General features: G+C 48.0%; 2 protein-coding genes across 2 annotated transcripts; one reads left to right on the top strand and one right to left on the bottom strand.

Moving 5' to 3' along the window:
• Positions 1–944: 944 nt before the first annotated feature.
• LOC8034264 (39S ribosomal protein L55, mitochondrial) lies at positions 945–1,597 on the bottom strand. The gene is made up of 3 exons (XM_002408608.4): positions 1,487–1,597; positions 1,243–1,423; positions 945–1,173 (listed from the first exon to the last, which is right to left on the bottom strand). Exons 1-3 carry the CDS (start codon positions 1,513–1,515, stop codon positions 1,024–1,026), a joined length of 360 nt encoding a protein of 119 aa, XP_002408652.3. The 5' UTR covers positions 1,516–1,597; the 3' UTR covers positions 945–1,023.
• LOC8034263 (ubiquitin-conjugating enzyme E2 T) lies at positions 1,380–9,625 on the top strand. Its single transcript, XM_029972769.4, has 5 exons — positions 1,380–2,190; positions 2,258–2,327; positions 2,393–2,498; positions 3,093–3,191; positions 9,423–9,625. The coding sequence occupies exons 1-5, from the start codon at positions 1,863–1,865 to the stop codon at positions 9,495–9,497; spliced, it is 678 nt and encodes a 225-aa protein (XP_029828629.2). The 5' UTR covers positions 1,380–1,862; the 3' UTR covers positions 9,498–9,625.
• The last annotated feature ends 1,075 nt before the right edge of the window (positions 9,626–10,700 follow it).

The following is a 10,700-nucleotide window of genomic DNA, read 5'->3' as shown; positions in this document are numbered from 1 at the left end:
CTTCTCCGCATTCTCGTCCTCGGCGTTGGAGGGAATGTCGTATTCTCACGTTCAAGGCTGAAAATATTTGAACGCAGTAAATGATAAGGTAGTATTTTTTTGTTTTCTCTAGAGTGTGTGTAGTGAGAGGATAACGCTCGCAAAGCAGTGAAGGCTTCAAAGATTTTATCGTAATCATATTCGCGTCAAAGTTTTATATCATTCTTGAGAAAGCACCCTCGCGCTGCACCACTACACCGTGTGGAATCAATTTCTGCAAAACATGATCAATGCAAATTACAATGCGCGGAATATATGCGTTTAGGGCAATCGCGCAGACTAATAAAACACTTTTTTAATGTCTAACTGTAAGGAGTAGGTAATTTTTATTTCAATATACAGCTCAAAAAGAAGGCGAGTAAAAGGAGCTGGTGAATCCGCCTCAAAAACACCGCGTCGTCATAATTATTATCGTCTCTTCGAGTGCTTTCCTGATGATCAAAAAGATCGTCTGCTATTTTCTGCCATCGCTGCTGTGGTTTCTTTTTGTCGTAGCCCAAGACAAAGCCAATCCGCATAGTATCCAGGTGATTAACCCGGCCGTTCCAAAATCGAGTCGCGGATCGTTTACTCGCGATGTCACGTGGTATTACCCGCTGACGTAGGAGGCAGGTTACTCGGGTAAGATTTGGAACATAGCCAAGGTGGGCGAGTTGGTAGTGGTTGCGGGATTCAAAAATAGCCCACAAAAAGACGAGGACAAGCGCTAACTCACAACTGAAATGTATTGAATGTATTGTAGTACGTGGGAAAAAAAAAAAAAAAAAAAAAAAAAAAAAGAAAGAGGCAGGAGCATACGGCATGTACGGCATGAAGTCGTTGCCACCCAAACAGGATATAAAGTACGCTCCAAACATTTCTCCAGAGCAGGTTGCACAGTGGATCAGTTTAATGAATTCGGGTTGTTAATTAGACCAAGTAGCGCTTTATTTGTACTAAACTCAAACGATGTGATCGTCTACCCACTCAAAGGCGACGCTTGCTTTATGTGTTCTTCTTCATGAACTTGAGGTACTTGTTGCCGTCGAAGTTGTCTTCTATCTCTTCCTGGACGACCAATTTTTCGGGGGGCTTCCTTTTGACCAGCACAATCTGTTGCTGCTCGGGTGTGAGCTCTTCGAACTTCAGGGGGAGCTGTGCGGAGAATACACATCGTCAGCCTTGACCGACGGTCGGCAGTGGTCGCAAGCGTTAACGGCTTACCCGAATTAACTGTCGCGGTTCGTGGTACCTCACGTTTATCGTCGATCCATCTGGCTGTACAAGGACTGTGGGATACAATCGCACGTAGGTGGCTCGCTTGATGCGGCTGATGCTTGCGGTGTTGGAGTTGTTCCGGCACTGCGTCCCGAGCGCCGACCGGCAGCCGTGCACGCTCGGTGACCTGAAAAAACATGATAACTGCCTATCAGGGGCTGCCGAGATGCCACAAGTAGTAGGGGATTACCGTAAAACGGTGAAGACAGCTGACCACATCTGTGAGCCGTTTTCTTCGAGCGGTTTGACTCAGCACTCAGCACTCAGCCATCGTAGCTCCCGCGAAATGAGAGATAAAGACAGTAAAGGATTTAGCTGATTTAGCGTGCCGACGGAACTGATGCGGAAGAAATCCGCTCTGTATTTGCAGCGCTCAAAACAAACGCGACAAAATAAAGCATGAGTCTATGAAGTACTTTTATTAAACTTATCTTAGTATATTTACGTTTTCAAAACAAAAATCCAAGTTAATTATATTCCTCTGACAGCGAACTAGGGCGCTTTGCGACGACATCGACGACATCATCATTCCCGTTCATGACGTCATAAGTCGGGGTTTCTCCTGGATGCGCGGGAAAACGTTGTGCAGTCAAACATCAACGTTAAATGAAAAGTCCTATCAGCTCCCATCAGTTGTGACAACGTTAGAATCTCTTGTATTTACGTGCAAAGATACCCGGCTGAATCTTTGGACTGTTGAACCGGTGACTCGGGCTGGAGTGTCGTGTCGACTGGGCCGCCTTCAGTTTCACTTCGTGGCTTTGTCGTACGGGAGGCCGGAAACAATGTTGCGCAGTGCCCGCCTCAGGAAAGAACTGGAAATGCTGAACACGCAGCTTCCCCCCGGAATCGTCTGCAACGCAGCGAATGAGAGCATGGACCAGATAGAAGCAGGTAACGGACAGCTCACCCAATGGTGTCGGCATCTTTTATACCTTCCCTCTCTTGTTCTCCTCTGCAGTCATTTTTGGTACCAGTGGCACACCGTACGAGGGTGGCAAGTTCAAGATAAGTATTCAAATTCCCGAAAGGTGCGTTTCTAGGCGTATGATGCGAAGTGGAACTTTCCTGACGCGCTGTCTTGCTTGATGTCTAGGTATCCGTTTGACGCACCGAGAGTCAAGTTCCAGACGCCAGTGTACCACCCCAACATCGACTCTGCTGGCAGGATCTGCCTCGATGTCCTCCAGATGCCTCCCAAGGTATCTTTCTTTTTCTAACTACTTGGTTATCTGTTGCGCTGCTCGTGTAAACATTAGTTCTGCATCTCTGGCACGTAATTGGCTGGAGCCTCGGGCGTGCTACCTTATTCTGACATGATCCTCGCAAGTATCTGCTAGCTGCAATGCTCACATTGCAAATGTCAAGAGATAGCTCGTACTACTGTATATCAATTTCCCAAAGACAAGTCTCGTTTAAGAAGTTTTCTCGCATTTGCTAGCTATACCAGTTTTTACCTCGAGAACCATAGTAAACCACGTCTGGCTCCTTGCGGAGAATTACTAATTTTCCCCCTTTATGTGGAGAATTAAGATATATGTAGGTAAATTTTAGATGAGATATATGTTACCTTATCATGCCGTACACATTCCAAACGCCAAAAGCTTTGTGTCTTCCTCCGACAACCAAATCCCGTAAGGGCTACTTTACGCCGCTTATGAACAATGCGCAAAACTTGCTTTTTTCTTTCTGTCGAAAGCGGGTACACAAGGTTTCCAGGCCTCCGATTCAAAGGAGAGCTTTGGCACGTGTAGTCGACATAACGTTAATGTCTACGCACTGGAACTTGCCTGCAGGGTCGCTGGAAGCCGTCCCTGAACCTGAAGGCAGTCCTGCTCTCGCTCCAGGCGTTGTTGGCACAGCCCAACCCGGATGATCCTCTCGTACCTCATGTGGTGAGTACATGGACGGCGCCAGGCTTTTCGTAGTGAGGGGGCTGTGGGGAGGCATGAGCTTTCAATCCCAAAAAAGAACAAATATTCAGGGACGATGACTTAACGCTTCGGGAGTTTTTGATAGAAATGAGCTGTTTATTTCATTATTTTACAACCTATCTACAACTCTGGTTAATGTAGCATTTCACGTGCAAAATATTCAGGCATGTTTACTTTCCGCAATACTGAATAAGCACGCTCGAGCGTGCTTACAAGCGTGATCATGCTTGTCGTGACTCGTCATCTGCTCTTTAGGCAGTCCCCTGCACTGCGGAAAACCTAAGTACATTAGCGATCATGTAAATGTAGTGACGATTCTCCCTTTGCTGAATGCGCCTGGCCGAGGCACACGGCGACTGATTTAGCCGCGCCACTTTTCTTCATCTGCTTGAAGGAAGCCGATGGTGTTTGGGACATCTTGTGTGCCGCACTGTTGGAGTGGCGTCGTAGTCTGCTTTCCTTTTGAAGAGCTTTCTTCCAGTTTCGATAGCCCTCTGTCAAAATACAGTACTTCCACTTTTTTACTCCCCCCCCCAATTCACAAACACTTTCAGCTTTCCTCCAACCTCCTAGTATAGTTCCTCAAAGGGACTCCGTGCCCCAGGGTAACTAATGATGGGAGCATAGCAGTTCTCGAATCGCCAGACTCCGACCTGTACCCATGGGCGTACCAACCGGGGGGGCAAGGGGGGCACTTTCCCCCCCAGTTCTCAGAGTGGGGGGGCAAGGCATGTGTTTTGCCCCCCCTGAAACGGCCGCCACTGGGCAGAGCAGACACAGGCCGGCGGCGCCCAAGGAATACCAAGGGCACTGCCCCCCGACCCGCGCGGGCATATTTGTAACGCGCAGGCGATACAAACCCTAGCAACGGTGCTCACGCACGCCGGATTGCCTGGTTCGTAAAGACTTGCTCCACGAACAAGGCCACACGGTAACCTTACGGAATCCATCCGCGAGACATGGGCCGGACGGGCCGTCCAGACCAGGACGTAGGTTCTTACACAAAATAAAGTTTTGCTTGCTTGCTTGGAGATAGGCGCTGCCGCCGTCAACATAGGCAGCGGATGCAATGCGAGTTTCCGAAGAGGTAGCGTAACTTAGTGGTGAGATGTCTGCCTCATACGTGTCAGACCCGGGTTCTATTTATGGTGTGGGCCGGCTTACTTCTTTTTATTTTTTTTCTCAAACATTTTGTTTTGTCGAGGCATTTGGCGATATTTACATTTCTTTTTTATCATTAACACTAAAAAAACGAATGTTGTTGACGAAACATCGCTAAACTAAATCGTATCGACTCTATTTACGGAAGTGCATGGGGGGCAGCGGGGCTTGGGTTGCCGACCGGACGCCGCAAAGCGGCGTGTACGGGGGGTGGAAGGGCTAGGTGGGTTAATAGATTTGTAATTAGCAGCCGCACACCGTCACCGCGAAGCGGCGTGAACGCAGGCGCGGGGGTGGGTTAACGCGCTTCGAGTGATACACGAGCAGCCCATCCGGCGTGAGCGTCGTTGTTAGGGGTTCTATCGCCTGCACCGTAAAAGGAGCAGTGTGTGCACCTCCTGTAGTGGGCAAGAATTCCTACATTGGAGAGAAGCGGGGACAAGCCCTTTCTTCAAATGCGTCAAGTCTCCTTGAACCTCGGAATACAAAGAAACGCCACTATTCGGAGCTAATCCCACAGTTACTCGACCTCTCTTGCGTCGTGTCTGTTCGCTCCCCACGCCTCGTAGCAGTGTTGTTGCAGTGGGGGGGGCTCGTTAAAATTTTGAGGTTTTTTGGACTATCTAAATCACTTTCTTCCTTCCCATCCCCCCCTTTTCTACTCCGCATGCTTCCACCTCTGCAAATGTCAGCTGACCTTCCGACCTCTGTTCTCTGTTGATAGGCAAAACAACCACTATAATTAGAAAGTAATTGGTAATTTGAGTGGAAGTCACTCGGAAAAGTAGTTAAAGTAAACTACTGATTACTAGAGTAGAAATGTAATTAAAAGTTACTAAACTACCCAGAAAAGTAGTTAGACTACAGTAACTTGAGTAAAGTAGTTGAACTACGTACAAGTCTGGCCTGGCAAGCGCTCTGCGTAAGTGTTTTCACTGACCTGCCTAGCCCCGCACACCATCACATGGGCCAAGAAAGGTGTAGCTTTACTGCAGAGGAGAAATCAGCAGGGTCCAAGATGGTGACAATGGAGGATGGGGGACTGTTCCAGTGGCTGATGCCTTGAGAAAGGAATGACCAATTGAAAGCGTTCGTAGAGCCAGAAGTGTGTTTGATGGTGCAGACGTTGTTGAGGCGAGAAGATGTTCGGTCGAGGTGTAATAACAAAGTGGTTTTGAGGTCGGGAATGTGGTAGTAGATTTTGTGAATAAGGCACAGCTGAGAGACTTTCCTGCGAAGCTGCAAAGAGGACATGGTTAGTTCAGTTTTTAGCGCCGAGACACTGAAAGAAAAGTCATAAGTGGATGAAATGAAGCGAGCAGCTCTGTTCTGAACTGCCTCTACAGCGTATTGATGAGGTACAGTCGATGGGTATTCCAGATGGTTGAAGCATATTCTATTTTTGGTGTGACGTACGTGTTAAAGGTTAGCTTAGGGACAAAGGGTGGAGCGATTTTTTAAGTTACGTCTGCTTAGTCCAAGAGTTCCAGATGAATTGGCGGTAATGACTTCAATATGGTTATTCCAGGGAAGGTCAGATGTTAGTCTTACACCAAGGTATTTATACACAGTAGCGGTCTCAATCAGATCGGAGTCCAAGAAGTAATTAAATGACAGAGTGTTTTTTTTCTTGGTGAAGTGGATTAGTTCGCGTTTATACTTGTTTGGTGACATAATCCACTCTTTGCACCAATTGTTAATTTTATCTAGATCTTCCTGAAGCTGGTTATTATTTTGCACACAAGTTACTTTGTTATGGATGACGCAGTCGTCGGCGAAAAAGCGTTTTTTTGAAGAAATCCCAATGGGAATGTCATTAATAAATATTAAAAAGAGTAAGGGCCCAAGTACGAACCCCAGGGGAACACCAGGAGATACATTTATTAAGAAGATTCATGATCATCATGGACGTGACCTGTACACGGGAAAAAAGAAAGTCACGAATCCATGCAAAGGGTTATTGGTCGAGGCAAAAAGATGATAGCTTAGAAAGAAGGCGTTGATGGAGGACACAACCAAACGCTTTGGAAAAAAAAAAAAAAAACTGCGTCAGTTTGGACGTGACATTCAAGGTTAGTGTGCAAGTCATGGATGAAGTCGCAGAGTTGCGTTTCGCAGGAAAGTATCTTTTGAAAACCGTGCTGCTGTTTAAAGAAAAGAAATGGGATGATAGGTGCCTCATGATATTGGAGTAGAGGATATGCTCAAGTAGTTTGCAAGAAATTGAAGTCAATGAATTAGGGCGATAATTAGATGCGGAAGAGCGGCTGCCCTGTTTAAAGACTGGGAATTACCCTTCCCACCTTTTGGTCAGATGGAAGGCAGCTTTGAGATGAGGACTGAATGAAGATGAGTTTCAACTACTCACTAGAAATAACACGGGTGTTTCTTTTAAATTTTAGGGTTGATGTTATCGTTTCCAGCGGACGAAGTAAGTTTTAGTTTATCAATCAATGTTTTAATACCAGCGGAGTTAACGTTAATAGGATGCATGCGCTCGTAAAGCTCTTCAGGGAGAGTGGGGACGAAGTCCAAGCACTCGTTAGTAAACACTGATGAAAAGTATTCGTTAAACACAGAACTATCATGCTCGACGTTGCACATCCGACATTCCTAACTCGCCCCATCTTCCTAAACGTCCGTGTGTGTCCTAACACCAGAAACCGAAATTTTAAAGGTTAAAAACGGCACGTTGCGAATATGGAACGCGCACTTTCATGCAAAGCTGACGTCAAGTGACTCAAATCGAAAAACATGCATATTTACAGTATTGTTATCTCTTCTGGTGAAGGCTAAACAACCGTTGCATCCGTTTTCGCGCACGAAACGGTGACTCCCAGAGAAAGTAAGAACGCAGTGATTGTCTTTATTTTAACAATGTAAACACACTTGCAGGCGTGCGCTGATGAAGCCTCAAAATCAAAACTCTCGTAGTGTGATTCGTGACTGCTCCGGCTACTACCCAACCTCGTTGTCACGCCACTTTCTGCAAGCAAACACTAAAATTGCCAGTAAACGCACAAAAGCGACATCGATACAATTGTCTTGTAGAATATCACCTTATTTAATCATAACTGTTTCAATAAGCACTACAAGTTGTATTTATTTTAAGAAGAAGAAGCGAAATTTTTTTCGTGAGAAAAAACAAAATATCAATGTTAAGTCTGGTAACGTTGTAATTTTGCCGAATCATTGCCACATCTTTAGAAAACTTCGACAAAAGTTGCGCCGAATTTTCGATTAAGGGGGGGGGGGGAAGAGGGTCGGGTTTGCCCCCCCACTCAAAAACAAGTTGGTACGCCACTGCCTGTACCCTTTCCCGAGCACACACAGTCGTCGTCACCAAAGTTCCTTCAAGGACCCCATAGAGACTTGAAATACGCAGGATGACCTGAACACATCAAAGCCGCCCATTGGGAACTCGCCAGTCGGCCCGAGCGTCTCAAGTCCTTGTGAGATTTCCTCGGTCAGAACATGAACAGTGCCCTTGAGTTCCTTTGTCTGGCAGGTACGAAGCGACGGCGCAGAGCAGATGGGATTCCAAGTCTCTCTGAGTAACCACTTGGGTGAAGCTACTTTGAGGAAGTCTTTTATGGTTGACGACAGAGGAATTGAGTGTAGACGACGCTCCTTAGCTTCGGCAAACTGTACCGATATTCATGCATCGTTCTTCACGGGGTACGTAAAGAAAATAAAGCGGACGGCACGAAAAAGTTGAAAACGTCCGGTATGAGGCCTCTTTAGGCTGGCTATCCTTCAAGCCAATGCCTTTTCGATGAGACGAAGAAATTAGAAAAATGATGAGCCATGTGGCGTATGCGGGTCTGCGCGCGAAAATTAGGGTGAAGGGGGGGGGGGGGGGTGTAAAGGCTGGCATATTTTTGGGGTCGCAGGACAAATTTTAGGGGAGGCGCCCCTCCACCCCTCGCCTCCCTTTGGCGCCGTCCCTGGGTGAGTAACCTCTTTGCTGCCATAGAGGACCACGGAACGATGGTTTCACAGTAGCAGTAATAATAATAATAATAAATTATTGTTTTGTTTATTTTTACTACAAATCATCGGGCCCATCGAGGCCTTTAAAGGGCAACTCCGCTCAATTCCGAAGATTTCGGGATAATGAGTGATTTCGAATTAAAAAGCCCTAGTAAAAGACACTACGTCTTTTGCTTCGCGAAAAATGGGATATATATTTTTAAATCTAATTTTAAACACGAGCAGAAATCGAAACCGAAACTTCGGCTCCGTCCGGCAACATTGGCCTCGGGCCGCCAAGTACATGGCTATCACGTGGTGCGAGAGGTCACGTGATTCTCGGCACAACGACGGGCAGGATGGGGGCGGGCGAGCGTGCGGCAGGCGCGAGTGTCGTCTGCACCGCACTCTTCGCCACGTTTTGGTGTCTACGGCATTCGACGACGTCTGCACAACTGCGGCATAAGTCTGGGACTCTGCGCACGTGGTGTCCTTAATGTGGACGAAACTCCGAGAGGCAATAATCACAAACGGTGAGACGACGACGGTGGTTGTGGCGCGGAAGACGGCGGTAACGGCGGGACCGCGGCGGGCGGTTGGTCTGCTTCCAAGAAGCGCGCTGCGCAGGCGCGTACGTCGATCACGTGGACACCGCTGAGCGCCAAGAGGCAACGTTGCTGACGTCACGCGCTTCGCTCGATCGGAAGAGTAAAAACAAGCAAAAGGGGGCCATGTAGATGGCGTTTAGCTCAATGTTGGCTCCGCCCATGCCGTAGCCTTGACTGCGCTGTTGGTTGCGCCTGAATTCGCCCGCTCAAGTCAGCCGATTTCGGCAACTTGGCGAGTTGCAAAGTTTGCCGGACCGTTTAAGAAACATTTAGACAGAACTGCGTCGTAATATTTGACGTGTGGTCTTCCTAGGCGATACTGAAGAGGACTGCATTGTTTTTTCAAAACCAAAAATGAAGCGGAGTTGCCCTTTAAGGCTCGTATTGTAACAGTACGTTGTACAAACCTTCGAGAACATATCGCCGTCAACCGACGTTTTTGTCCTTTCAGGCTGAACAGTTCAAGTTGAGCAGAGAGTTGTTCAACAGTCAGGCGGCCAAACACACGCGTCGCCACGCTACGTGAGATGGAGCCGCCCACCACGTCGGAAAGAGTCTCGGTTCTCTACTACGAGAAGACTAGCCCTGATCTCAAGGTGAAAACGGGTGCCAGTCATGTATACATGTATCATAAAGCTTGCACGTGTCCTTCTAGTTGCTTCGTTTGAGTCGTGTCTGTGAGCGGCGCTGGTTCGCACTCGTGCATTTGCCGCGCTTTGCTTATGTTGGCCCTGGCTCTGGGGCAAGGCGGATGAGACGGATGCTCTCCTTTGGCCCAATCGGGACATTGCAAATGTTTCTTCGCTAAATGATAGATTCCTTGGCGGGGCCTCTGCAAACGGTGTGCACATATCGTGTTTGGGGCACATTGTTTTTCATTGATTTCTTGGGAAGACAGAAACGCGGCGCCTGTGCAACTTTGCTTCACTTGACCCCCGAACCGAGAGTGCGGTTGGAACTTCACGCTGATTGAACCAGTCAGCTAAGACGGACAGACGACTGGTGCGGTGAAAATGTAGCTTCCGCCACACTGTCAGCCGAGTGGCGAACAGGGTATTCTGGTGTATACGTCTTCTTGCAAAGGCTTGAGCTATCGAACACTACACACTTTCTCGAGAAAATTTACCCGAGTCGTGTATTAAACTGTATTTGAGCCAACTCTTTGGTTTTTGAGCGAGGTATGGAGGATCGCTTGTCCCGACCACAGTTGGCGTCCCTCAGTAAACGCATCACCGTGGAGAAACCTGCTGCCAAGTCTCGAATTTTAGTCGAGTTCCACAAACTCGTTGTTCCCGTATTCGGCACAGTGACTGCGGAGGTCGAGTTCTTGGTAGAGTGCCTTGATGGCGGCTGCATCTGGTGCCCCGGAAGCTCCTTTGCCGCTTTCTCCCATGGCCTCGCTCGCTACGGTGCGGCAAGCGAGGAAAATCTGGAGAGTTCCTGTTTAAAGCTATCGTGGACACTTTGGGGTCGGCGCCGCAAGGACTCTGATTGGTTCGATCGTGCGTCGTCTACTTGCCACGCTGCTATGCGTCGTCTGCTGTTTCAAGCTGTATGGTACTTGCGATCGTCGCGGTAAACAGTACCGCTGCCTCCGCATCGCTGGGCCAAAGAGACGCTGAACCTGAGGTAGCTTCGTAGCTCGCTTTTTGGCGGCACACGGCGTTGGATGCCTCAACTTGGACAGGAGTGCTGACCTCGAGAGTTTAAACTGGCAAGTGTCGCTGAA

The sequence above is a fragment of the Ixodes scapularis genome, unplaced genomic scaffold (assembly GCF_016920785.2).
Source record: "Ixodes scapularis isolate PalLabHiFi unplaced genomic scaffold, ASM1692078v2 PGA_scaffold12__126_contigs__length_90152505, whole genome shotgun sequence".
Classification (NCBI taxonomy): domain Eukaryota; kingdom Metazoa; phylum Arthropoda; class Arachnida; order Ixodida; family Ixodidae; genus Ixodes; species Ixodes scapularis.
The sequence above is the reverse complement of the archived record's forward strand: the minus strand, read 5'-3'. Positions and strand labels throughout refer to the sequence as shown.

Bases quoted from the DNA above. Each gene is read 5' to 3' on its own strand.
- LOC8034264 (XM_002408608.4), bottom strand. From the start codon at position 1,515: ATGTGGTCAGCTGTCTTCACCGTTTTACG. The intron at 1,424-1,486 runs GTAATCCCCTAC...ATGTTTTTTCAG, and splicing joins GCTGTCTTCACCGTTTTACG to GTCACCGAGCGTGCACGGCT. The intron at 1,174-1,242 runs GTAAGCCGTTAA...TTCTCCGCACAG, and splicing joins AACCGCGACAGTTAATTCGG to CTCCCCCTGAAGTTCGAAGA.
- LOC8034263 (XM_029972769.4), top strand. From the start codon at position 1,863: ATGCGCGGGAAAACGTTGTGCAGTCAAACATCAACGTTAAATGAAAAG. The intron at 2,191-2,257 runs GTAACGGACAGC...TCTCCTCTGCAG, and splicing joins CATGGACCAGATAGAAGCAG to TCATTTTTGGTACCAGTGGC. The intron at 3,192-9,422 runs GTGAGTACATGG...TTGTCCTTTCAG, and splicing joins ATCCTCTCGTACCTCATGTG to GCTGAACAGTTCAAGTTGAG.